The sequence below is a fragment of the Ochotona princeps genome, chromosome 14 (genome assembly GCF_030435755.1).
Source record: "Ochotona princeps isolate mOchPri1 chromosome 14, mOchPri1.hap1, whole genome shotgun sequence".
Taxonomy (NCBI): domain Eukaryota; kingdom Metazoa; phylum Chordata; class Mammalia; order Lagomorpha; family Ochotonidae; genus Ochotona; species Ochotona princeps.
This window is the reverse complement of record NC_080845.1, coordinates 488,885-515,184: the sequence shown is the minus strand read 5'-3', so window position 1 is coordinate 515,184 and position 26,300 is coordinate 488,885. Positions and strand designations below refer to the sequence as shown.

Below are 26,300 nucleotides of genomic sequence, written 5' to 3'. Positions count from 1 at the left end.
GCCTTGGAAGCCATGGCACCCACGCCCACATCCAGAGGTGCACCAGCAGCAGCTCTGGGTCACCCAGGAGGGGTGTCGTGTCCTCCTTGACCCTGGCGCTCACAGGGCACAGGTGCAGGTGTCCCAGGAGACACTGCCCACTGCCCCTACACCTGCTCCTGCGACAGTGCCCAGCCTGGCCACAAAGGGTCAGGGGGCAGCTTGGCCAGCACACAGACACATCCATCCCCCATGGGCTGACTGGCCACAGCCCCCAGGCCTGTGGTGGTCCTAGAGGACTTCTGGAAGCCCACCACAGGCCCAGCTCCCCAAGGCTGCAGGGCTGCCCGCTGGCCCAGGGCCCGCAGTCACACCTCCCAGCCATCCAGCTTTGCTATAACCATACATCAGCCGTCTGTCACATCCTCCTCCCCTCTGGGCACATGCCTGGCATGCAGATGGCAATGCTCCCCACGCCTCCCTCCACCTGGGTCAAGAACACGGTTTTCGGAGGTATGACTTTTATCACCGCACACTCGGGCAGCACCTGTGGCTGTTCCGCCCGGCCAGTCCCAGTGTCCCGTGGCTGCCCCAGGACTGGCAGCCCAGGCTGTCAGGAAAGGCTAGGGCAGTGGGTGGGGGTCCCGTGCCGAAGTCTGCCAGCCCAGCAGCTGCGCCCTGTGGCTCTTGCTCTGCCAGGCCCGACCAGCACTCACACCCACAAGGCTGGGCAGGCACCCTGGCCACCACGGCAGAGCCACATGCCTTCATGCCACATTCGCAGCGGTCCCAGCAGAGCGTTCATGCCGGGTCAGGGCTCTAGCGGAAGAGCCGGAAGGTCCTGGGCAGGCGCCCGTCCTTGCTGGCCAGCGCTGTCTGGATGTGCTCATAGGGGGGCAAGTCGCGCAGGTCACCCAGGGCGGCCACCGCTGGCTTCCCTCGCAGCATCGTGGACGCCACTCTCCTGATGTCCTCTGGCTTCACTTTGCCTGGCACGGGACACAGATGACATCGGCTCTGTGAGCCTGTGCCCGCACTGCCCCAAGAGCAGCTGTGTCGGTGGGAGGGCGAAGGAGGCTGTGCTGCCACACTCGAGAACCCATGAGGGAAACCATCGGCAGCAGAGGCCACCAACAGGTGACACTGAGGGACCCCAGGGCCCCCTCGGTGGGCAAGCTCACGTGGTCACGACCTTCCCGGATCCCAGTGGTACAGTGCAACCCTGCTGCCCACCCACCTGGGCACCTGACCCCCCACTGAGCCGACTCCAGGAGCCAAGCAGACACCACAGCCACTGCCAGGCCACCCACAGGGCCACCCACAGAGCCAGTCACTGGGGCACCCCCACAGGGCCACGCCACGCCCACACAGTACTCACGGATGAGCTCACACAGGGCCACGCCCACACAGTACTCACGGATGAGCTCACACAGGGCCATGCCACACCCACACGCTATTCACGGATGAGCTCACACAGGGCCATGCCACACCCACACGGTATTCACGGATGAGCTCACACAGGGCCACGCCCACACGGTATTCACAGATGAGCTCACACAGGGCCACGCCCACACGGTATTCACGGATGCGCTCACACAGGGCCACGCCCACACGGTATTCACGGATGAGCTCACACAGGGCCACGCCCACACGGTATTCACAGATGAGCTCACACAGGGCCACGCCCACACGGTATTCACGGATGAGCTCACACAGGGCCACGCCCACACGGTATTCACAGATGAGCTCACACAGGGCCACGCCCACACGGTATTCACAGATGAGCTCACACAGGGCCACACCCACACGGTACTCACGTGAGCTCACACAGGGCCACACCCACACGGTACTCACGTGAGCTCACACAGGGCCACGCCCACACGGTATTCACGGATGAGTTCACACAGGGCCACGCCCACACGGTATTCACGGATGAGCTCACACAGGGCCACGCCCACACGGTATTCACGGATGAGCTCACACAGGGCCACGCCCACACGGTATTCACAGATGAGCTCACACAGGGCCACGCCCACACGGTATTCACGGATGAGCTCACACAGGGCCACACCCACACGGTACTCACGTGAGCTCACATAGGGCCACACCCACACGGTATTCACGGATGAGCTCACACAGGGCCACACCCACACGGTATTCACGGATGAGCTCACACAGGGCCACACCCACACGGTACTCACGGATGAGCTCACACAGCTCATGCGGCAGCTTCCTGGAGTGCGTGGCCAGCACCTGCCGGCCCACGTCCTCGAAGATGACCGGCCGCGACTCCAGGTTCATCATCAGCATCGACCTCAGCTGCGTCTTGGCTCGCTCGAGCTCCACCTGAGGGGACAGCCCCACGGGGCGCTCAGCGACCCCGGCCCCGCGCTCAGCCCCACGGGGCGGCCCTCAGTGGCCCTGGCCAGCTGCACTGCCCCTCCAGGTGGCCCTTAGCGACCTCGGCCACGTGCAATCCCGGCCACATGCACAACCCAACTGGGTGGCCCCTTAGCGACTTTGGCCCCGTGCACTGCCCCATGCGATGGCCCTTAGTGGCCCCAGCCCGACCCCATGCACAGGACCCCAGGAACATGGCCCCAGAAGGCCTCTCCAAGCCCAAGCTGGGTGGATGGGCCATTCCTCCCTGAGGTTCTAGGACCACAGCTCCCAGGGGAGGGGGCAGAACACGCCTCCCTCACGGCCTGGGTGCAGGCCCCCACCAGGCGTGCACCACAGCCTCACAGCTCCACCCACGTGGAGCCGGTGGCTCAGGCCAGAGCAGGTGCCAGGAGGGAGCTGCCCAGGGACCCGGATGGCAACAGAGGCAGCAGCAGCATAGGCAGGGCACGACCCCAAGCTCCAACGCAGCTGGACAGTGCCTGAGCTCTGATGGCTCCTGACCACCACGGGCCCTAACACCCGACAGCTCTCAGCCCCTGCACCTCGGCCTCTGGCCACAAGGCTCAAAGTCCCACAGCGGACTCCCACGGGTGAGGGAGTTCTCTCTAGGACTCTAACGGCATACACAATCCTCTTTTTTCCCATTATTTGAAAGGCAGAGTGGAGAGAAAGACAGATCAAGAGCTTCCATCCGCTGGTTCACTCACGGATGGTGGCAGTGTCTGGGGCTGGATCAGAGCTAAGCCAGGAGCCAGGAGCTCCACCCAGAGGTTCCCCAAGGACCCGGGCCATCCTCCACTGCTCTCCCAGGTGCGTTCACAGTGGAGCAGTCGTGACCAGAACTGGCACCCGTGTGGGGTGCCTGGGTCCCAGGCAGAGGCTGTGTGCCACTGTGCCAAGCCCATTCTGGGACCCCCGCACTGCAGCCCCCTGCAGCCCCGGGAGGGAGCAGGAAGTGAGCCACGGCACAGCACGGGTGCAGCTCCAGGCGGCACCTGCACTTCAAGTCCCAGTTGGCCCACTTCTGATCCAGCTCCCTGCTGGTGGCCTGGGCAAGCAGTGGACGGTGCCCACGCGGGAGGCCCAGATGGAGGTTCCAGCCTCACCTGCCCTCTGCTCCCCGCTGGGCCAGGCACCTGGGGAGTGGGCAGCAGCAGGAGCTCCCACAGCTCCCACTCTCAAACATACACAATGTCAACTGGCCCTAACGGGGGAACAAAAACCCATCAGCAAACCCAGGCCGGGATGGCAGGGAGGCATCCGGGGCGTGGCTCACACACAAGCAGGTCGGGAGTGGCCAAGGCTGCACCCACAGCCCCAGCCTGCACGGCACCCCCTGCCGGGGCCTCGCTCACCGTGTCCACTGAGCCGCCCATCAGGATGAACTCTTTGGTGAGGATCTCCACCATCTCCCGGACCTGCCGGGCACAGCGAGCTGGGGTGAGCGCACGGGCCGTCCTGGAGCCAACACCCGGGGCGGGGCTGGGGAGACGCGCACCTGCCTCGGGTCAGTGCTGGCGTGGATACACAACAGGCCCGTGTCCTCATAGCTGTGATGGTAGGAGGTGGCATTGTACATCCAGTGGTGCCTGGAGGGGACACAGAGCTGCTGGGCTCAAGGGATGCCCAGCCATGGGGGCTGAGGGGCCGCTGGGCCCAGGGGAGGCCCGGGTGGGTGCCGCGGGGCCCAGGAGACGCCTGGCCATGAGGGCTGAGGGGCCGCAGGAAGCTACCTGTTGAGCACGTTGAGGTAGAGCCTGGAGAACATGCCCTTGCCAGGCCCACCGGCCGAGAACGAGCCCCCGCCGCCCATCATCATGTTGAGCACAGCAAAGGGGATGAAGTCGTCCTCCTGCGGGGCAGGCCGAGGGGGCTAGGACGGGTCCACGCCCCCAGCCCCGCCCTTCCCCACCGCACCGCCACTCACCAAGAAGGAGCAGCTCTCGAGCCCCAGCATGATGTGAGTGAGCTCGGGCATAGGGGTCGGGCCCAGGCTCACATTGGACATGTCCCTGTCCAGCTGCAGAGAGGACAGGATGTCAGGCTCCCCGGCCCCAGGCCCAGGCCGAGGCGGCCAGCGGGGAGCGGGGGCTGCAATGCTAGGGGGGGCGCTGACCCATCCACTACCTTAATGATGCCCCCAGTGTACTGCGCCACCGATCTGTCCACGTCCACGGCCTCAGCCACCCCCCAGGCCGGCTGGGCGCCAAGCAGGTGCTTCCTGGCACACTGCACCAGGTGCTCGTGCTCCACGCCCACGCCGGCCAGCACCATGCGGCCGGGGGTATAGTAGGTGCGCAGGTACGAGTGCAGCACCTCGCGGTCCATCTTTGCCAGGTTCTCGGGGGGGCAGAAACGACGCAGGCCAACCGTGTTCTCCCTGTAGGCAGCCTGGCACAAGTGGACACACGCATGACGGGCAGGCCGAGCCCATGGCCCTGGTGACTGGGGGTCGCGGCAGCCCCATTCTCCCCCAGGAAACACAAACGGGGTCGCTGCAGACGGGCCCTACCTCGTGGATCATCTCTGTGAGAAGCGGCTCCGGGTCCGGCCGCATGTTGAGGTCTTCCAGCTCAAACTGCACGGCCATGCGTGCCCGCTCCAGCTCCTCCTCTGTGAGGAAACGCGGGGGACGTGCTGCAGCAGGCTTGGAAGCGCAGAAGCCCAGCCCTCCGCAGCCCAAGCCCCCGTGCTGGCCCAGGCCTGGGCAGCCGAGCGAGCCGGGAGCACCTGCCCGGCGCCTTGCAGGCCAGCTCTGCCAGGAAGCAGCCTAGACAAGCTTCCCTGGCTCCCGGGACGACCTGTCCACTCCGCGTGCGGCCCCGTGGAATCAGGCCCCACGGGAAGGGGCTCAGAAGACAGGCTTACAAGCGGCAATGCCGTGGATGGGACTGAGAACACAGTGAGGGGACGCCAGGCACGGCCCCCACGCACACTTACTTCCGGGTGCAGCTACGTGACTTTGTAGATGCACGGGGAAGAGCAGACAACGAGTGGACCCCTGGCCACCCGATGGGCACTCGGCGCTGCCACCCCAAGGCCAGGGAAGAGACTGGAGACATGACTCAGACACCCTAAACCACGTGGGCCAAGACTCCCAGCACTCGCAGCTGGAGCACAAGAGGCAGGTGGGTGCGGGTCACCCAGGCTGCGAGCCCAGCTCCTCAGTGCTTCCGGAGCTCTGCCCCGGCCCCTCAGCCTGAGCCATACCCGTGAGCCGGGGGTGCAGGACCACCTCGGCCAGCAGGCCCACCACTGTGTCCAGGCCTCTGCTGTCCGCAGATACGGCGTACATGGTGGTGTCCCTGGAAGACACAGGAGGCATGCTGGGGGCTGGCGGGAAGGACCCCCCACCCCTCCACCCCAGCCCTGAGCCTATACCCCGTCACTCCCAACTCCAAGGTCAGCCACGGGTCCTCCAGCTGCCCCCAACCCAGGCTTCTGTGTCCCTCCTGCGCAAGTGACACGGGAGCAGGGCCTGATATGGCCTCAGCACCTGGCAGGTGACCCCACAGGGCGGGTAGGCCTGGGGCCCTGTCTGTCCCCACCAGTGTGGGCACAGGGTCTCCCCAGGCCACGGAGGGGACGTTGTGCATGGGAGCCATGTACCTAGACGTCTGGCAGTCACAGATGCCACCGTGTCTCTCCAGCGTGAGTAGGATCTCGTCTTTGCTGCTGAAACGCGCCGTGGACTAGCCACGCGAGGGATGACGAAGACCGAGTGAGAAGGCGGCTCGAGATCCATGCCTCTGCTCTCGGGACACACGGTCCTTTCCCTCCCAAGTCCCACAGCACGCCGGCCACCTTGCCACCGCCTCCAAGAACAGACTCCGACTGTTCCCGGGCCGATGTCGGGCACTGGTTCGAGTCCTGACTGCTCCACTTCCCACCCAGCTCCCTGCTCGTGGCCTGGGAAAGCAGCGTGGGGTGGTCCTCGGGCTCCCGCACCCACGTGGGAGACCCAGATGGACCTCCTGCCCCCCTGGCTCCACCCTGGCCATCGGGGGAGTGAACCGGCAGCTAGAAGACCTCTGAATCTTAATTATACACAGTCTCGGCTCCACGGCAACACTGACCGAAAACGCGAGCTTCTCCAGGAAGTGCGCGATCCCGCCGAGGTGCTTGGCTTCGTACCTGGAGCCTGAATTGATGAGAACTGGAAATGCCGAGGGAGCGAGGGGAGCGAGGGGAGCGCGTTAGAGGGCTGGCGGCGGGCCGCGTCCAGCAGCCGTCACGCCGCAAAGCCCCAGGCTGGCCAACGGCGCCCATCCACCCACCCTGGCCTTCCCCCCGGGGCTGCCCCTGCCCGCCACTCACTTCCCACAGTACAGAATTGTCCGAACTTGTTCTGGGAGGCCACGCGCAGCCCGTCGTCCAGCGTGGTGACCTTGGTCTCGAACTTCTCCTGCCCGTCCACGGTGGCAAACACGGGCGTGGGGACGCCGGGCAGGGGCGAGGACAGCGGGACGGCCGCAGAGCCTGGGCCGCTGCTGAAGCGCCGGCGGCCCGGGGCGGCCCACCTGCAGGGCAGGAACGCGGGCAGCGGTCAGTGCGCGAGCCGGCCGCTCGGGCCCAGGGCAGCCCCGACGCGCCCGGGGCCGAGCGGACGACGGCATGGGGCGCCCGGCCAGGCAGGCTGCGGCGCCCGGCCGAGGCCCGAGCCCCCTCCGCGGCCCCGGGCCGCCCGCCAGGCCCCGGGGCTCACCTCGGCCGCCCCCGGCACCCCGCGCCGCGCAGCAGCCGCGCCGCCGCCAGCACCAGCCGCGCCATCTTGCGTCTCCGCCCACCGCTTCTGTGGTCACTTCCGTCCGCGCCGGCGCGGCGTTCGGAGCGGCGGCGGAAGGGGCGGCCGGAGGCTCGGAGCGGCGGCGGACGGCGGGGGCCGCGGGGCGCGCGGGGCCGGGGCCCGGGGGCCGCTGCTGCCGCGCTGAGGCCCGGCCCGCGGCCATGGCCGGCTACCCGCGCCGCCCGGGCGCGCCCCCGTTGTCCCGGGCCCGGAGCCTGGTCGTTCCCGACGGTGAGGGGAGCGGGACCGGGGCTGGGGAGTGGGTTCTGGGAGGGGGCCGGGGCTGGGGAGCCGGCCAGACCGGGGGAGCAGGGCCGGGGAGCTGACCTGGAGCCGGGGAGCTGGAGCCGGCCTGGGCTGCAGAGGGCCAGGGAGCGGGCCCGGAGCAGGGGAGTGGGGCCGGGGCGCTCGCTGGCCCGCCCACCCGCCCAGCCTGCAGGGTCCGCGGTGAGGTCGCTCTCATTGTCCCTTCCAGCTCCCGCGTTCTATGAGCGCCGGTCTTGGCTCCCCCAGCTAGACTGTGAGCGCCCCCGAGGCAGGGAGTTGGACTCCCACCTCCTCGGCATCCGGCCCACGTTTATGTGCTATGTGCCCAGCCGAGTGCTGGCCTCGGTGGGGGATACAGGTGAGCCGGGGGAGCTGGGGGAACCCCCTGGCCTCGCCCCGGCCGCCCACCAGGAGCTCCGCGTCAGCCCCGGGGAGCCCTCTCCCCGGTTTCCATCCAGCGTGGTCAGTGACGGGGCAGGGGAGGAACCCTGGTCCCATAGGTGACTTGCAGGCGGAGGGTCTCGGGGACCGTGCCCGTTCCCTGTGGCCGCATGCCCAGGTCTGGGCCGGAGGGGCACGCCCGCCCAGGTTGGCGAGGCCCCTGTGCTGCAGACTCCAGCCCTGGTGGTGGAGTGACAGCGTCTCTTCGCAGATTTCGGCTGTGCAAAGGGGAGGGCTGCCAAGCCAGGCCCCCTGGGAGCCCGGGACGCCCACTTTGGAGGTAGAGTAGCTCGGTAATCATTTCTCTTTCTCTCCACCTGACACAGCCGGGTGCAGGCTGCTGCAGGGCCTTCGAGGCAACCGGGATGGGTGGGGGGACCCTGCAGGGGCCGCTGTTCCAGGCATGGTAACAGGTGGGAGGTCAGATGGAGCATACCAAAGCAGCGGCTGCCAGGCTGCGGGGCACCAGGCCACTCGGGCAGCTGGCAGACCCTTCCTCGGGCGTGCCTGTGGTGTGGCCAGGGCGCAGGGCGGAGGGCTGAGGCAGTTCCGGGTGGCACCCCCTGCAGTCGGCTCCTGCTGGGGTCAGCTGATCCACAGCCGCCTCCTGCTCTGGGCCCCAGATAGCGGTGACCTGGAGGACCCGTTCGGTTCAGCCTTAGGGACCTTGGACGTGTCGTGTCTGTCATTCCAGACGACAAGCCGGAAGACGCTGAAGAGCCTAACCCGTTCTCCTTCAAGGAGTTCCTGAAAAGCAAGAGCGTTAGCCTGTCCGCAGAGCACGCTGGCGGAGCGCACACGCAGGTGCGGCCGAGCCCTGCTGGCGGGGCGGGCTTCGGAGGACGCCGCTCCACTCCTGTGCTTATGGCTAGGGGAGGCTTGGGGGTGCGAGGCCCCGGGGCTCGGGGGCTGCCGGGCTCCTGGCGTGACTGCCAGGTTAGCCGCTGCCTCTTCTGCTGTCTGCAGGAAGCCTCGCGGCACACGTTGGGGTTCCGGCATGCACACCCCGCCCCCCAGGCCATGGGGTACGGGCTGGAGTACTCGCAGCCGTTCTTTGAAGATCCGACAGGCTCCGGAGACCTGCTTGATGAGGAGGAGGAGGATGGCTGGAGTGGGGCCTACCTGCCATCCACCGTGGAGCAGACCCACACCTCGAGGGTCCCGGGCAGCGGGTCGCCCTGCAGCACGTACCTGTCCTTCCTGTCCGCCCCGTCTGAGCTGGCGGGGCCTGAGTCGCTGCCCCCGTGGACACTGAGCGACACCGACTCGCGGGTCTCTCCACCATCCCCCGCAGGGAGTCCTGGCACTGACTTTGCAGCCCCCGGAGAGTCACTGGGCGACAGGCACCTGCGGACGCTGCAAATGAGTTACGAAGCTGTAAGTGCTGCCGGGCCGTGGCTCCAAGGAGACTGCCAGGGCTGGCTGCCTTCCCCCGTGGGAGTCTCGGCCTGAGGACCATGCCTGGCGGACGCCGTAGCCTGTCTCAGCCACACGTGGAGTGAGGCCGAGGCCTTGGCGGGCTGCGGCTCCGGAAAGGCCTGCCCAGTCTGTCCCCACGAGAAGTGCCTCGAGGTGGTGTCTGGCAGCCGCCCCGCCCTCCTGCATGGGCTTCCGGTGGACCCTGGCAGCCAGAGGCTCCTGCCCGTTGGGAAGGTCCAGGCAGGTGCTCTGGTGTTGCTGCCCAGACGTGGTGGAGGCGCTGCAGCCTCCTGCTCACACGGACGCTCACCCCAGCAGGCAGCGGGGCCTCGGGCTCCCTGCAGGGGGGCAGTAACTGGTGCATGAGGGACCCCCATCTGGCTCACTGCCCCGGAATCGTGCGCCCTGCGGAGGGTGCTGCTGTCTGACGGGCGTCTCTTTGCAGCTGAAGGAAGAGAACTGCAAGCTGAGGAGGAAGCTCAGTGAGGTGCACAGCTTCTCCGAGACTCAGACGGAGATGTACGTAGGCCTTGGCCAGCCCCAGGGCTCGGGGACCCTGGGCGGGGCCGCTCCCCCGGCCAGCCGGGAGCCGCACTTCTGCCCCGCTGGGGGCACACCCAAATGCAGTGCCCATCAAGCACATCCCTAGAGCAATGGGATGCTGGCCAGCTGGTTACCGACCTGCTGTCCTGGCGCAGGGTGAGGACACTTGAACGGAAGTTAGAGGCCAAGATGGTCAAAGAAGAGAGTGACTTCCACGACCTGGAGTCGGTGGTGCAGCAGGTGGAGCAGAACCTGGAAATGATGACGGTCAGACGCCCCGCCCCGGGTGGGGGTGCCGGGGGAGAGAGCCCCGGGTGGGGGTACAGGGGGAGCAGAGCCCCGGGTGGGGGTGCAGGGGGAGCAGAGCCCCGGGTGGGGGTGCCGGGGGAGAGAGCCCCGGGTGGGGGTGCCGGGGGAGAGAGCCCCGAGTGGGGGTGCAGGGGAAGCAGTGCCCCCAAGTGGCACTGTGAGGCTGAGGCTGCCCTCAGGCGTGTACATGTTGGCACTCTGGGTGGACAGTGGCCCCTGGGAGATGGTTGGCGGAAGTGTGATGGAGGAGGCCAGTGTCATGGGCGGCTCCTGCCCCGTCGGGGCCAGCGTCCTGTGTGGTGGTGAACCATGGTGATGCCGTCTGTTTTGTTTTGGGTGACAGAAGCGGGCTGTAAAGGCAGAGAACTGTGTCCTGAGGTTGAAGCAGGAAGTGAGCTTGCTGCAGGTAATTGGAGAAGTGATGGATGTTTTTTCCTCCGTCTGAGTTCCAGAAGGGCCCTTTGGGGGTCAGCCTGGCCCCCTGGGCGCCCAGTGGCAGCTAAGTGTGCCTCCTGACGCTGGCACCTGGGGAGGGTCTCCTACCCTGCTCACACCTGGAGGCAGGTCGGGCTCCTGTCACAGGGGCCCAGAGGGCTGTTCTCTGCCCCTCTGCCTGCTTCATAAAGGCAGTCTCCCGCTCGCTGGAGCCAGGTGCTGGGGACACTGCTGCGTGGCCGGGTGCTTCCCAAGGGAGCTGCAAACAGAGCCCCTGCCCCTGGGTGGGGGCAGGCTGCTCACCTGAGCCCCCGTCCCCAGGCACAGGTCTCCACCTACAAGCGGGAGAATGAGGCCCTGCGGTCCGGCCAGGGCGCCAGCCTCGCCGTGGTGAAGCAGAACACAGATGTGGCCCTGCAGAACCTGCGCGTGGTCATGAGCAGTGCACACGCCTCCATCAAGTGAGCACGGGGGGTCCCGAACCTGGACAGTGCTCCCAGGCATGCGCCCACAGCAGTGTCTCCCCACTGCACCAGGGCTCCTCTGCAGCGACCACCTGGGCTCCGGGCACAGTGCTGCTGGCCCCTGTGATCCATCGGGGCCACATCCCCCAAGGCCCCGGCACATGCCAGCCCCACCGTGCTGCCACCTTGCTGCCTTCAGCCAGAGAGGCCAGGACCTTCCATGCCCCACTGCACTAGGCAGCGGTGCTGACCATGTCCCAGGTGCCTCCTGGGCCAGGGTGTCCTCTGGCTCCGAGGGTGTCCCCTTCTCCCAGCACTTGAGACCCACTGATCTTTGTTGAACAGAGCCAGCTCTCCCACCTGCCAGCTCCCACTGCAACGGCCAGAGAGCTGCCTGCCAGGGGCACACGCGGGCAATGGACACGAGCCGCCCGGGTGTCCTGACGGCTTCACGGGCCTGCTGACCCGGGCAGCAGAGGTCTCTGCACTGCCCTGTCTGTGCCCTTGCTGTAATGCCGCTGTGGCACTCCTAACACCCCCTCTCTGTTCAGGCAGCTGGTGTCTGGGGCGGAAACGCTGAACCTCGTCGCTGAGATCCTCAAGTCCATAGACAGGATCTCAGAGGTCCAGGAGGAAGATGCGAGCTGACCAGGCCTGGCAGCCGGGCGCCGCCATGGGCCACGCGCTCTTCCCTGCTGGCGCTGGAGAGCCTGCTCAGCTACTGGGAGGTTTTTGTAAAAGCCAATGGTTTTTTTTTTTTAATTGCTAAACATGACAAGTGGGGTTCTATGGGAAGTCTGTCCGTGCCTTGTCAGAGCGCAGGCGCCAGCCGGGTTCCTGCCTCGCAGAGGCAGGCAGCTCACAACACCCGCTCCTTCCTGTCCGACCTGTGTCCCCCAGGATAGCCGTGCCTTTCTGCCTGACACGTGTCCCTCTGGGCACCTGTGCCTTTCTGACTGACCCGTATCCCTGGGGGGCTGGGAGCGCCCGTGCCTTTCTGACCGACCTGTGTCCTGTGCTGGTGGCTGGGGTGTGAGCAGCGCTGGGCACGCTGGGCCTGGGGGTGCTGCAGCCTTTGGGCACATGTGCTCGCTGCCCGGGGAGGCTGGGACCAACACTACCTCTGTCTGGCTGCTGTTTGAAGATGTTATTTTTTCAAGTAGATGACTGCCCCACCCCTTCCCGTGAACAGCTGCTGGTTGCAATAAATTCTGATGTTCATGTGTGTTGTCCTCTGTTGCCGCGCTGGGCATCCTGAAGGTGACGGGGCTGGCACCTTGGCCTTGATGAGACACTCTCCAGCTGAGGGCAAAGGGGAGGGTGAGGATTCCCAGGTGGCCGGGCCAAGCTCTGGGGTGTGCCATGGCGGCCCCTCTGCAGTTGAGCCACCGGGTTGGGTCCCCTGTCCCTGCAGGCCACAGCACCTTGGCCAGGTGGATGTGGCAGCATGCTGGTGGTCTGTTTTTTTCATGTTTCTAAACTTCTATGGCATCACAGACAACATGACACCGAGAAGTGCCACCCCCGCTCACTGGCTTGTCACCTCTTCCTGTGGAGATCTTTGCTCAGCCCTTAGACCAGCTGGCAGGGCAAGCTGACTGCCCACCTGGACCTCGGTCTAAAGCACAGATCCAGGGCCAGCTGACGTCAGCATCAGGCCCACGGCTGCCAGGCCAGGCCCACGGGCACCAGGGGAAGGTGCGCACAGGCCCATGGGCACCAAGGGAGGGGGCATGGCAGCTGCAGGTATGGCCGGCCTGGGCTGGGCAGGTCTCTGGGCAGGTCCTCTGGGCAGGTCTCTGGGCAGGTCTCTGGGCAGGTCCTCTGACCTGCGTGGGAGATCCCATGGCTACAAGCAGCCACAGCCCTGGGAACATGTGGTGGGCTGGCTTTTGAGGCATTTATTTGAAAGACAACGACACATGTGAGCTGATGGGACTCTGCGGACCAGCGGGGGTCAGGGGTCAGGCGCTGCAACCCCGGGGCCCCTCGGTGGACGGCAGGGGTCAGGCGCTGCAACCCCGGGGCCCCTCGGTGAACGGCGGGGGTCAGGGGTCAGGCGCTGCATCCCGGGGCCCCTCGGTGAATGGCGGGGGTCAGGGGTCAGGGGTCAGGGGTCAGGCCCTGCTCGCTGTGCTCCGGAGCCCCGCCCCCTCGCAGCGATTCCGGCAGAGGCGGGACTTCCGGCGCGCGGCACTGGCGTCCCGGGAAGCGGAAGCGCGTGCTCCCCGGTCGTCAAGGCGACGGCGGCCGGGTGGCGGGGCGGCCGCGTGTCGGGAAGCCCTGCCGGACGCCCCTGCGATCCCGGGGTGCTGGTCCGCGTGCCGGCCTTCCCCCGCTGCCTGCCCGGGGCCGGGGGCCGGGTGGACGGCAGCCTGGGCGCCGCGGGCCTGGAGCATGGCGGCGGAGCAGCCGGGACGGCGCCCGGACCCCGAGCGGGCCTCGGCGTGCGGTGAGTGCCCGTCCACCGGGCTGGGACGGCGGGTCCGCGCTCGGCCGGGGCGCCCCCCGTGCAGCCCCCCTCTGCCGCATGCTTGGCGGGGCCCTGCCCCTGCCCTCCCCTCCTGGCTCCCCGTGGGTGGGTCCCCTGGCACCCCTGCCCTGCTGTGCCCGGGGTGAAGGCCGCTCCTCTGGCTGCCCCTCTGACCCCCACAGGCCCCCGCTGCCCCCTGGTTCCAGGCCTGCCCCTCTGTCCCCCACAGGCCCCGGGTGCCCCTTGGTTCCAGGCCTGCCCCTCTGTCCCCCACAGGCCCCCGCTGCCCCCTGGTTCCAGGCCTGCCCCTCTGTCCCCCACAGGCCCCGGGTGCCCCCTGGTTCCAGGCCTGCCCCTCTGTCCCCCACAGGCCCCCGCTGCCCCCTTGGCTCCGGGTCTGTCCTCCCTGCTGGCGCAGGTCCTCCCTGCCGTGCCGGTCACTCGGTGACCAATGAGGTGACCGTGGGCCCTGCCGGAAGGGCAGCCCGTCCCCACCATGGCTCACACCCGTGTGCTTGCCTCCAGCAGGTTGGCCACCCATTGCCACAGACTGGGACGTTCCTGGCCCCCCACTCTCGGTAACTGGCTTGCACTGGAGCTGTGCTCACCTTCCGTGGGGGTGTGGGGTTGGAAGGGAGACAGTCGAGCTCCTGTTGGTTTGCCTGCGTGAGATGTGGCGAAGTACTTGCCACTGAAGCCAACATGGGTCCCAGAACGAGGCTGTCCACAGCATGGCGGGTCCTGGCTCTCACTGACTCCTCCCCGCCTGCCTCAGTGTCCCCAGTGCGGCCATGCGCTGTGCCCGCCTGCCTCAGTGTCCCCAGCGCGGCCATGCGCTGTGCCCGCCTGCCTCGGTCTGCCCAGCGCGGCCATGCGCTGTGCCCGCCTGCCTCGGTCTCCCCAGCGCGGCCATGCGCTGTGCCCGCCTGCCTTGGTCTCCCCACTCTGCGGTAGCACCCACAGCATCCCTGACTTAGCTCAGTGTGCAGAGCACTTGGGGCGCTTTGGGAGCTCTGTCTTGGGGCGTGCTGACACGCTGCGCCTCGGCACATGTAGGCTGCTCACACTTGGCAGTGGTGCCGTTCCCTGGGGAGACTAACCTGGCTCTGTCTGCTCTAGGTCACCTCGTGGACATCTTTTTTGTTGTTTTTGAGATTATTTTAGCTGGCAGGTGGGCACTCACACACACTCACACACACACAGATGGAGAAAAGTCTTCCCTCTGAGGCCCGCTCTGTTAGTGGCTGGGGCAGGACCAGGAACGCCTTTCGGGGGTCCCATCCAGGCAGCCGAGACATACTCTCCCAGGGGCCTTAGCAGGGAACTGCCCAGGGCACACTTGCCCGATGTGGGGTGCAAGTGTCGCCAGTCAGGTTGGCATCTTGGTGGTTGGCACGCTCAGCAGGGGTTCTCTGTTTGCTGGGGACAGAGGCGACGCGGGCTCGCCGGCGAGTTCTGGTGCCGAGTGGAAAGCTGCTTGTTCCTCTGGTGACACTGTGTGGGTGGTGATGGGCACGGGGACCTGTGTGGGCGTTTCCCTTGCCTCACTGCGAGTCCTGTTCCTGCCAGGAGGAAGGCAGTGATGATGAAGACGAGCCCGCTGACAGAGCACTGCCTGAGGACCCGGACACCTGCCTGCAGCTCAACATGGTCTACCAGGAGGTGGTGCGGGAGAAGCTGGCTGAGGTGGGCCGGCTGCTGGCCCAGAACCGGGAGCAGCAGGTAGGCAGCCCTCGTGGTTACCCACCGGCCCCTGGCCCTGGCGGAGCTGCCGCAGCTGCCCCACGGCTACCCACCGGCCCCTGGTCCTGGCCCTGGCGGAGCTGCCGCAGCTGCCCCATGGCTACCCACCGGCCCCTGGCCCTGGCGGAGCTGCCGCAGCTGCCCCACGGCTACCCACTGGCTCCTGGCCCTGGCGGAGCTGCCGCAGCTGCCCCACGGCTACCCACCGGCTCCTGGCCCTGGCGCACACACAGCCCATGTCTCCCAGGAGGAGATCTCGTGGCTGCTGGCCGGGTCGAAGGGTCCCAAGGTGAAGGACGGCAAGGGCCTGCCACAGAACGTGTACATTGGGCACTTCATGAAGCCGTACTTCAAGGACAAGGTCACGGGAGTGGTGAGTGCCTGTGGCAGGGGTGTGGCCCTGGGCGGGCAGGCGGGCAGCGCACTGACCCTGGGCTCTGACAGGGGCCTCCTGCCAACGAGGACACGCGTGAGAAGGCCACCCAGGGCATCAAGACGTTCGAGCAGCTCCTGGTGACTAAGTGTGAGGCTCTCCTGGGGCACTGTGGCTCCTGTCCCCCGGCCCTCCGGGCTGTCGCGGGCTGCTGAGTGGATCCCTTCAGGGACAGCAGGAGGGCCGCCGTGCCTGGCCCCAGCCGCCTGTGTGAGCACAGGGCAGCCACGGGGCCAGCGCCGGCTCCTTGCCGTGGGCCCTGCTTCCCGCGCAGGGGTGGGCACTGCCGAGGGAGCCCGGTGGGGAGTGTGCCTGGAGGGTGACCCAGCTGCCGCCACGGGTTCTTCTCAGGGAAGAGCTGGGAGAAGGCCTTGCTCCGGAAGTCGGTGGTGAGCGACCGCCTGCAGCGCCTGCTGCAGCCCAAGTTACTGAAGTGAGTCCATAGTGGCACGTGATGGGCGGGGGGCCAGGGTGCCCAGCCAGACCCCATGTCCCAGCACCCGCATGGGTGGCGCAGTTCTCTGCTTCCTTCTCCCGGGAGGAGGCCAGGACGTGGGCAGTGCCCCCAGACGTGGGTAGCACCCACAACCCGTCGCCTCCCTCCCCCGCAGGCTCGAGTACCTGCGCCAGAAGCAGGGCCGCGTGTCCAGTGAGGCCGAGCGGCAGGCCCTGGAGCAGCAGGCCCGGGAGGCGGAGCGCGATGTGGAGCGCATCAAGTAAGCGGGCCGCACCAGGTGTGGGGAGCAGGTGAGGGGAGCAGGTGAGGGGAGCAGGTGAGGGGCACTGCCAGGCCTGAGCCCCTGCCGTGCCCCTCCAGCCAGCTTCCGGAGGAGGCCCTGCTGGGCAACAGGCTGGACAGCCACGACTGGGAAAAGATTGCCAACGTCACGGTGAGTGCGGCCTGCGGCTGGCCCCGCTCCCCGCACCCCACGGCCCCTCTCCCCGCACCCACGGCCCCCCACCCTGCACCCCACGGCCCTGCTCCCCACACCCCATGGCCCCGCTCCCCGCACTCCACGGCCCCGCACCCACGGCCCCGCTCCCCACACCCACGACCCTGCTCCACACACCCACGACCCCACTCCCCACACCCACATCCTTGCTGCACACACCCATGGACCCACGGCCCTGCTCCACACACCCCGCGACCCTGCTCCCCACACCCCTGCTCCTCACACCCATGGACCCACGGCCCCGCTCCCCACACCCACAGCCCCATTCCACACTTGGCCCCGCTCCTCACGCCTGGACTCGGGCTTGTCGTGGGTGTGGGAGCTGCCCACATGCCGAGAGTGCCCCAGGCTCCGTGAGCTCTCTGGTCAGACCCGCATCCCGCAGGTGGGAGCTTTGTGGGAGGGGGCAGCTGGACAGGCTCTGCTTGCGGCCTGGAGCGTGGCTCGGCGGGGCGTGTGCGAGTCAGCGCCCCCCTGAGCTGAGCTGGGGTGCAGTTTGAAGGCGGCCGCAGCGCTGAGGAGATCCGGAAGTTCTGGCAGAACTCAGAGCACCCCAGCATCAACAAGCAGGACTGGGGTGCCGAGGAGCTGGAGCGGCTGCGGGCCATCGCCGCCTCGCACGGCCACCTGCGGTGGCAGGACGTGGCCGAGGAGCTGGGGGTAAGGACAGGCTCCCGGCCCTCGCAGCCATCGGGCTCCCCCAGAGCTGCGAGCGTGGTCCCCGGTAGCAGCGGGTGTGGCTGGGTGGGGGCCCGTGGAGACCCTCGGCAGGCGTCTTGAGCCACTGGTAGGTCAGTGTCCCTCCTTGGTCTAGCCAGGCGCACACTCGGGTCAGCTCTGGGGGAGCTCCTCTCCTTGGGGGTTGGGAGACACACACGAAGGCCCCCTGGGGATGGTCTCCTGGCTGAGCCGGCCTCGGGAAGCAGACAGGGTGCCAGCCAATGGGCACCCTTGTCCCACAGGCTTGGCCGGAAGTCCCCTGGGTGAGACCCAGTGAGCTCACTGTGACAGGCGGGCCCCGTGCGAGCGTGGCGCCCCCTCGCAGCTGTCCTGGCCCCGTTCACGGCTGTGAGGTGTGCTCCCTGCTCCTGGGGTCTCGGCGTCTGCCGGGGGCCTTAACACTTGCTCTCCCCGGGCCTCGGTAGACGGGCCGTAGCGCCTTTCAGTGCCTGCAGAAGTTCCAGCAGCACAGCAAGGCCCTGAAGCGCAAGGAGTGGACGCCGGAGGAGGACCGCATGCTCACGCAGCTGGTGCATGAGATGCGCGTCGGGAGCCACGTCCCCTACCGCCGCAGTGAGGACCGGGGTCCCCTACCCCCGCAGTGAGGGCCAGGCCCACGTCCCCTACCGCCGCAGTGAGGACCGGGGTCCCCTACCCCCGCAGTGAGGACCGGGGTCCCCTACCCCCGCAGTGAGGGCCAGGCCCACGTCCCCTACCGCCGCAGTGAGGACCAGGGTCCCCTACCCCCGCAGTGAGGACCAGGGTCCCCTACCCCGGCAGTGAGGACCAGGGTCCCCTACCCCCGCAGTGAGGACCAGGCCGGGGCCCACGTCCCCTACCCCCACAGTGAGGGTTGGGGTTGTTCTCCAGGGCTCCACTGGGCACACACAGGGACACTTAAGGGGGCATCTTGGGGGCATAGGCTGGTGTCCTGGGCACCCATGGCCCGTGGAGGGCTCTGAGGGTTGGGGCGTCCGTGGCCCCTGGAGGGCTCTGAGGGTTGGGGCGTCTGTGGCCCCTGGAGGGCTCTGAGGGTTCGGGCGTCTGTGGCCCCTGGAGGGCTCTGAGGGTTGGGGCGTCTGTGGCCCCTGGAGGGCTCTGAGGGTTGGGGCGTCTGTGGCCCCTGGAGGGCTCTGAGGGTTGGGGCGTCTGTGGCCCCTGGAGGGCTCTGAGGGTTGGGGCGTCTGTGGCCCCTGGAGGGCTCTGAGGGTTGCCCGCGCCCTCTGTCCTCAGTTGTCTACTACATGGAGGGGAGAGACTCCATGCAGCTCATCTACCGCTGGACCAAGAGCTTGGACCCCAGCCTGAAGAAGGGGTCCTGGGCCCCCGAGGAAGATGCTGTGAGTGGGGCCCTGGAGGCCTGTGCCCTGGGAAGCCTCGCTGTTCTGTAGCCGCAGCGCTGAGCTGGGACGGGGAGGTCACGGCCGCGCTTGCAGCGCGACCATCGTGTCATCCTGCAGAAGCTGCTCCAGGCGGTTGCCAAACACAGGGAGCAGAACTGGTTTAAAGTCCGGGAGGAGGTGCCAGGCAGGAGCGATGCCCAGTGCCGCGATCGGTGAGTCGCCCATCGCCGGACGGGGGTTTGCTCTTGTGGGGCCGGAAGCCAGCGAGGGCGGTGGCTTGCTGTCGCTGGAGGAGGGCAGCCCAGGCACTGTGTGCTCAGGACGGGATCTGGCTTGGCAGCCTCACTATCCTGACCCCTGTTCAAGGCCATCCGCCCAGGCTAGGTGGTCCGGGCTCCCTGGGCCGTGGGAGGCAGAGTGACAAAGAGACCTCCACTGGCTCATTCTGCAGACGCTGCAGCAGCCAGCTGAGTCGGGCTGAAGCCACAAGCTCCATCCAGGTCTTCCTGGCACTGCGGCGTGCTGCAGCCACCCTCAGGAGGTGTGGCTGCTGTTTCACGGCACGGTGTGGCATGGCCTGGGAGGCCAGGGTCCTGCTGTGGCCTGGGAAAGTAGCAGAGGACGTCCCAAAACCTCGGGCCCCTGCCCCTGTGTGGGAGACCCGGAAGAGGCTCCTGGCTCCAGCTGGGTGCCCCATGACTGCTGTGGCTTCCAGGGAGTGACCAGTGGATGGACAGTCTCTGCTCTGGTCTCTGTGCCGTGGCTTCCAAATAAGCAAATCTTCACAAAGAGCAGCAGCAGTGGTGGGGAGGACAGGTGGCCGGCCTCAGGGTAGGGCAGGGACCCTGCGCTGCGCTTGTGAGAGTCGGGGCAGCCGCGGGTCCGCCGTGCGAGCCCCTCCAGCCCTGGGCTTATGGTGCAGGCGCACCTCCCTTGGGAGAGCACTGTGTGATGTGTGTTCTGCTGCCGTGCAGCCGCCAGGCGTCCCTCTGCCACGGCGGATGCTCCATGGCCGTGGCGGCTCTGCCCCGCCGGAAGAGCTGTCTCCCACAATGTTCCCACGCCCTCAGAAGCTTGCTGGCATCGGGCTTTTTTTTTTTTTTTTTTTTTTTAAGATTTATTTGTTTTTATTAGAAAGTCAGATTTGCAGAGAGAATGAGATAGATCTAATACCCGCTGAGTCACTCCCCAAGCGGCCGCAGTGGCCAGTGCTGCGCCAGTCCAGAGCAAGGAGCCAGGAGCTTCCTCCAGGTCTCCCACGCAAGTGCAGGGTCCCAAAGCTTTGGGCCGTCCTTGACTGCCTTCCCAGGCCAAAGGCGGGGGGGTGGATGGGAAGCAGGGCAGCCTGGATTAGAACCGGCATCCATATGGGATCCTGGCACATCAAGGCAAGGACTTAACCACTAGGCTACCACACCAGACCCTGTTTGCTTGCTTTAAAGATTCCCCTCTTTACTTGAAAGGCGCATTTAGGGAGACAGACCCGTTGGCTGGTTCACTCTAGATGCTGCAGTGAGCAGTCCAGGCCTGTCAGGAGGCTGGGGTCCGGGTCTCCCACGTGGCTGCAGGGGCCCAAGTACATGGACCGTCCTCTGCTGCTCTCCCTGGGGCATCAGCAGGGACTAAACCAGTGCCCATATGGGATGCTGACAACCCCAACCCATGACACTGCCATGCCAGGCCCTGGCTGGGTCTGTGCCCACCGTCCGCCTGTGGCTGGGTCTGTGCCCGCCGTCCGCCTGTGGCTGGGTCTGTGCTCCTTTTGGGGCGAAGGCTCTCTGTCCAGCTGCCAGTCTGCACTGTAACTAGCCGCCCTCCCGACCTGGGTTCCGCTGAAGCCCACTTGGTGACTTGGGCTCCTTGTCGCCCTGGGGCTGTGTGTGGCGACTGGGCAGCAGGGGTCAGCGGCCCGGCGGCCATGTGCCACCTTGTGCCTTGCAGGTACCTGCGAAGGCTCCATTTCAGCTTGAAGAAGGGACGCTGGGACCCGAAGGAAGAGGAGCAGCTGCTGGAGCTGATCGCCAAGTATGGCGTGGGTAAGCTGCTCCCAGCTGTGCTGGCCACTGGCTGCCCGCCCCGGCACATCAGCTCCCAGCCCTCTGCTGGCCACGTGCGTCAGCCGTTCCTTACTGAGCATACTGGAGGCAGCAGCCCCGGCTGCAGCGTGTTGTGGGCTGCAGGCCAGCCCGCCAGGCGCAGCCTCCCATGCAGGCCTCTCTGTGATGTCTCCCCTTGCAGGTCGTTGGGCGAAGATCGCGGCTGAGCTGCCCCACCGGTCAGGCTCCCAGTGTCTGAGCAAGTGGAAGGGCCTAGCCGAGGTGAGCCCCACTGGGTGCCGGGGAGGGACAGCTGGAGGCCCATGTGGACCCGGCCTTGGCGCTTCCTCACCCGGGGCGGCTGGGCCTGGCCAGCATTCCCCTGGCCACCACCCTTGGGAGGCTGCGAGCTCGGGCTCGTGGGACACGCTCTCCTGCCCGCAGAGGCGGCAGCGGCGGCGCCGGCCACAGAGGCGCAGCATGCCGTGGAGCTCCAGCAGCAGCGACAGTGACCCTGGCAGCCAGGGCAGCAGCGACAGCAGTGACACCAGCGAGGACACAGAGCCCGAGCCGGAGGAGTCCTGGCAACCTGGCCAAGCGCCGCCCTCTCCACAGTACGTGGTGCCAGACATGGACCTGTGGGTCCCAGCCCGGCAGAGCCCCAGCCGGCCTCACGGGGCTGGGGTCAGGACCTGCACGCGGCAGCCAGTGCCTGGCGGAGCCACAGCAGACCGCCGGGAAGCTCCTGCCGTGGCCTCTGCTCCCGCAGCCCCGAGGCAAGCTCAGACCCCCAGTAGAAGTGAGCTGAGCCCCCGGACAGGAGACCCTCAGCCTGCAAGCCCAGAGCAGACAGCCTGCCAGGTAGGCCCGAGGGGGTGAGATGCCCCGGCCACCTGGGCTCTGGCTTGTCACCCAGGGGCCCGCGGCTGGGTTGGGTCACCGTGTGTTCCTGGAATGCTGTGCTGCGGCCGGGTCCACCCTTGCCTTCCCACTGGTGCACCCCAAGTTCACACGGGCGGGCTAAGCCCCAGGTGCCGCCAAGGGCCCCTGGGAAGAAATTTCTGGAAGGCTGCATGCTCTGCTCACTGCACCAGGGGAGTGGGGAGGGGCATTTGCAGGAGTGTGGCGTGCGCACACACACACACACACACACGCACGCATTCGTGAGCTCCGCTCAGGCCTGCCGGGCGCCCACAGGCATCTTCCTGCCTGGTTGCTCTTGAAGACCCAGGCCGGGCACAGCCAGTCCCCAGGCGGCAGGGGACTTGGGGAGTTCCGCAAGTCCCTGGAGGCCTGACTGGCAGGGAGTACACGTGACGCGTCATTTGGCACATTCCTCATCAGGGCGGGAAGCTGCCGGAGGGGCCTCTGGAGACGGTGCTGGGGGCGCCGAGGCCCGAGGTGGTCTGGAGCAGCAGGCTGGTGAGGCCCTGCCCTGCCAAGGGGGGTGTGAGCACGAGCCCCGGGGCGGGGGTGGGCCTGGCCTGGAGGCCCACATGCCGTCTAACCCTGGCCTCCCTGCAGAAGGAAAAGCTGAGGCGGCCGCCCCTGCCCAGCTCCGCCCTGGGGCCTCGCCCTGGCACATTCCGAAGTGGGCACCGCCGGCAGAGACCCAGGTGGCAGCGCAGGCTCCTGAAACGCAGGCTTCTGTTGGCTGTGAGCCCCTGGGTGGGCCCTGCGCCCCTGCCCAGCCCGCAGGCTGCGCACACCCGAGGTACCGCTTGGGGCTCCCCTGGGAGCTGCCGGGAGGCTGGGAGCCGAGTCGGGCCAGCCCTCCCTCTGCCCCTCGCCATGCTGCTGGGCTCGCTGTGACAGCTGGCCTGGGGCGAGGGCTAGGGCGTCCTAAGCTGTGCCCACGTGTCCCCTGTCCATAGCCGATGGCATCCGCACGCGCCTGAAGGACGTCCAGCTGCCCAGCAGGCCTGTGTTCACCCTGTTAATTCAGGTGAGCCCCCGGGCGGGGTCAGGCCCGCAGCACCTGGCTGTGGCCAGAGCTGTCTTGGAGCCGCCACCCGCTCTCCCCCTGGCCGTGGCTGTCCTGGAGCCGCCACCCGCTCTCCCCAGCTCTTCCAGATTGACACTGCTGGCTGCATGAAGGTTGTGGAAGAGAGGAAGGCCCAGCCGCCCGCACTGCCCCAGGTCAGCCCTCAGAGACAGCCACACCTGCCACAGGTAGCGGGCTGGGAGGGGAGAGGGTACCATCCGCTCCAGGGACCAGACCCCTGTCAGTTCAGGCAGGGAGGGTGTCTCCCTGAGGCCTTGTGGTGTGTGCCCCTCCCTGCAAACCTTGCTGCAGCTGCCTCAGGAGGGTGGTGCCAGGGTCCATGAGGGAGGCCAGCCCGGGCCCGGAGCCCAGGGAGGGTCTAACCCTGGCCCCGAGGCCTTCAGCGCTGACCGTGGGGTCCTTCTCTTCCAGGCTCCCAGCAAGGCCCAGGGCGCCCCAGGTACGGCTCTGTGCTTCCCACTTGTGGGGTGGACAGCCCTGGGCTCTGATGCGCCCTGGGCTAGGTAGACCCGTGGGGCCCACAGTGTGCCCTCTGCCCCCATCCTTCTCCAGGCTGCCTCTTCCCAAGCCCGCCACCTCCTCAAGCTGCAAAGGACACCAGCCATAGGCAGGACGCGCGGCCGCGGCGTGCCCTGTGCACCCCCTGCGGCCCCCGGCCCAAGCCCAAGACGGTGTCGGAGCTGCTCCGAGAGAAGCACCTGCGGGAGGCCCGAGCACGCAAGGCCGCCCAGACCCCCGCGGCCCTCCCGACCCAGCTGCTGCTGTCACCCCTGATCCTGCAGCCCCCTCTACTGCCAGCCCCCCACAGCCCGGGCGAGAGGGCCCTGCTGCTGCCAGCCCCACCCCTCCCTCTGGCAGGCAGCCTCCCCACTGCCACCCAGAAGCAAGGCCTGGCAGCTGCGCCCCAACTCCTGCCTGTCCTCCAGGGCCCTGCTCTGCTGCCCGGGCAGCCCATTACCTGGCTGCTCACAGCCCAGGGCCTGCTGCCTGTGCCCGTGCCACCCCCAGCCAACATCCCCCAGCCTGCGAGGGCACCGCAGCCACCAGCACCGCCCGAGACACCTGCCTGCTCGGCACAGCGCCCAGCCCCCGCCTCCGAGACAGACCCCTTGGCCACCCCTCCCCTGGCCTTCAGCACTGCAGAAGCGAGTGGTGGGATCCCTGCAGCCGGAGAGACATCTGTGCCCCGGGCCCCCCTCCAAGCTGGCCACCCCGTCGCAGCGCGCCCCCAGCCCAGCCAGCTGCCTGCCCACGGTGACCCAGGAGGGCCGTCAGAGCCGGAGAAGCAACCACCTCCCTGCCTGGGGCCAGAGAAGGGGGCCCTGGACCTGGGCCTGCTCTCCTGGGAGGACGAGGGGACCGTCCAGGCATGGCTGAAGGGGCAGCACGGTGTGCACGTGTCCCCGCTGCAGAACCGGCTGCCCTACCAGCCCCCAACCCTGTGTGGCCTACGTGTGCTGGCCCGGCTGCTGCTGCAGAAGAAGGGCCTGGAAAGCCAGGCAGCCTCCCTGGCGGCCGGGCCCGGGGCCCTGCAGGCTGTACTGCAGCTGGCCCGGGAGCAGCTGCAGGACAACCCTGCCTACTTGCTGCTCAAGGCGCGATTCCTGGCTGCGCTTGCCCTCCCTGCGCTGCTGGCCACGCTGCCTCCACCAGGGGTCCCCACCACCCTGTCGGCCCTGGGCACAGGCTCTGGTAGCGAGGACGAGGCCCTGGGCGAGCTGCCCTTCTGCCAGGAGGACAGTGACCTGCTGGGGCCGCCGGCTGCCAGCCTCAGCCAGGTGAGGGCCTAGGCACCTCTGGGGGCAGGGCATGCAGGGGCAAGCTGCCTTGTGTCCCTGGGGCAGGAAGTGCTTCTCGGGACCCTGTGTGAGGTGGGGTGCAGCTGACCTCAGGGAGGCCTCCCGTTAGGTCAGCCGCAGGCCTGTAGCTGGTTTGTGCCATGAGTGAGCTGGCTCCTTGGTGGGGGCAGCAGTGGGAGGCAGCAAGGCCCCTGCCTGGGGGTGCCACGTCCCGGGACCTCCTAGCGCCCCTCTCGCTTGTTGCAGGGAGCGCAGGCTGCAGGTCCAGGCTCGGCCCCCACCTGCCCTGGGGCCATGGATGGCCTCAGTGTGCTCCGGACCCGGCGCTCCTGGCACCCCCGGAAGCAGAGATGAGGGTGAGTGGGGTACATGGGCAGCCAGCAACAGAGCCCAAGCAGCTCATCCCATCACAGTCCTTCCTGCTGCCCTCGGGGCGGCCCCTCCCCCTCCCCTGCGCCCACTGTTCCCACCCAGCGGCTGCTCGGCCCCCGCGTGTGACCCCACGTGCTCTCCCCCCAGCCCAGCCTCGGGGCTGTCTACTGGGCACCAGGCACAGGAACGGCCGGGGTTCTGGCCCTGCACTGTGCCCTGCTCTCAGAACATGCCTTTCCAGGTGAGGCTCCCGCTGCAAGCCAGGACCCCCCACCATGGCCGCCTAAGGAATAAATCGAAGTGGGATTTTTGTCGCACAGCAGGCTGGTGTGTTTTTGTCATCTGCAGGCCCTGGGCTGGGATGTGGCCAGCTGCGGGTGGGGACAGCTGCTGGCTAGCTGGCTCCATCCGCAGGTTCTGCCCTGCCTCCCACCCTCAGCCCAGAGGGACAGGAGATCCAGAGACGGTCAGCAGCCCTTGCGGCTCTGGTCGTGGGCGGAGCTGTCGGCAGCGCTCCTCCAGCCCTGCCCCGTGTTCCTGTGGCTTGGGCCAGCCCAGGCCCACTGCAGTGCTGTGCCTGCCAGCCTCTAGGCCCGCGTGGTGCTCTGGGCCCTGGCAGTGTTGTCATGCCTGTGGCTGCTGAGCGCACTGTCACCAAACGCCAGGATGCCTTGCTGGCCTGGGCCTTAATTATTAAAAAAAAAAAAAAAAAAAAAAAAGCTCCCTGCCTGAAGCCTGGGAAAGCCTTGGGCCCCTGCACCTGTGTGGGAGACCTGGAAGAAGCTCCTGGCTCCTGGCTCCTGGCTTCGGATCTGCGCAGCACTGGCCATTCAGGTCACTTGAGGAGTGAATCATCAGATAGAAGATATTCCTCTCTGACTTTGCAATAAAAATAAATACATAAATAAATAAATCTTTAAATTTTTTTCTTTTTACTTGAAAGGTTGAAAGACAAAACAAAGATCGTCCTACCCATTGGTTGTTCACCGCAGCCAAGGTGGGCCAGGCCGAAGCCAGGAGCCAGGAGCTCCATGCAGGCTTCCACTATGGCAGCGAGTGCCAGCCACTGCCTTCCCAGGTGCACTAACGGACCTGGAAGGAAGGTAGAAGAGCTGGGACTCGAACCGGCGCTCCCGTTGAGTGCCCGCGTCTCGGCCAGCAGCTCCATACAGGGCTGCATCCATCTTCATCCTGACAGGAGCAATTGATTGTCTACATTTCACATACCTGAACGACAGAGGGGCTTTTGTCTTCTAGGTCACAGGGCAGGGCTTCACAGGCTGCTCCGTGCAACGCCTGAGGTTGGGCAGTGGTCCCTCCTGGGGGCTGGGCCTCCCCCGTGCTGTGGACGGCGCAGGGGCCCGCAGCCAGGGGGCT

General features: G+C 67.1%; 3 protein-coding genes across 4 annotated transcripts; 2 read left to right on the top strand and 1 right to left on the bottom strand.

The window, feature by feature from the left end:
• Nucleotides 1–722: 722 nt before the first annotated feature.
• Nucleotides 723–6,510, bottom strand: PMPCA (peptidase, mitochondrial processing subunit alpha). The gene is made up of 11 exons (XM_058672250.1): nt 6,459–6,510; nt 5,992–6,074; nt 5,593–5,687; nt 4,895–4,995; nt 4,510–4,773; nt 4,310–4,402; nt 4,116–4,234; nt 3,881–3,932; nt 3,738–3,800; nt 2,181–2,325; nt 723–968 (listed from the first exon to the last, which is right to left on the bottom strand). The coding sequence occupies exons 3-11, from the start codon at nt 5,675–5,677 to the stop codon at nt 799–801; spliced, it is 1,092 nt and encodes a 363-aa protein (XP_058528233.1). The 5' UTR covers nt 5,678–5,687; nt 5,992–6,074; nt 6,459–6,510; the 3' UTR covers nt 723–798.
• Nucleotides 6,511–7,212: 702 nt separating this feature from the next.
• Nucleotides 7,213–11,849, top strand: ENTR1 (endosome associated trafficking regulator 1). Of its 2 annotated transcripts, XM_004593650.2 has the most exons (10): nt 7,213–7,399; nt 7,644–7,793; nt 8,088–8,156; nt 8,571–8,680; nt 8,843–9,253; nt 9,741–9,814; nt 9,994–10,105; nt 10,491–10,553; nt 10,904–11,043; nt 11,598–11,849. In XM_004593650.2, exons 1-10 carry the CDS (start codon nt 7,330–7,332, stop codon nt 11,692–11,694), a joined length of 1,296 nt encoding a protein of 431 aa, XP_004593707.2. In that variant the 5' UTR covers nt 7,213–7,329; the 3' UTR covers nt 11,695–11,849. The 2 variants fall into 2 exon arrangements, with proteins under 2 accessions (XP_004593707.2, XP_058528232.1); XM_058672249.1 differs by lacking the exon at nt 7,644–7,793 and having other exon boundaries at nt 7,214–7,399.
• A 3,244-nt stretch (nt 11,850–15,093) lies between these two features.
• SNAPC4 (small nuclear RNA activating complex polypeptide 4) lies at nt 15,094–25,242 on the top strand. The gene is made up of 20 exons (XM_058672841.1): nt 15,094–15,241; nt 15,510–15,635; nt 15,707–15,785; nt 16,047–16,128; nt 16,307–16,411; nt 16,513–16,585; nt 17,144–17,308; nt 17,794–17,941; nt 18,602–18,708; nt 18,829–18,923; nt 20,653–20,747; nt 20,950–21,029; nt 21,192–21,608; nt 22,272–22,461; nt 22,622–22,692; nt 22,812–22,919; nt 23,164–23,191; nt 23,305–24,530; nt 24,798–24,907; nt 25,165–25,242. The coding sequence occupies exons 1-19, from the start codon at nt 15,167–15,169 to the stop codon at nt 24,903–24,905; spliced, it is 3,378 nt and encodes a 1,125-aa protein (XP_058528824.1). The 5' UTR covers nt 15,094–15,166; the 3' UTR covers nt 24,906–24,907; nt 25,165–25,242.
• Nucleotides 25,243–26,300: the final 1,058 nt, after the last annotated feature.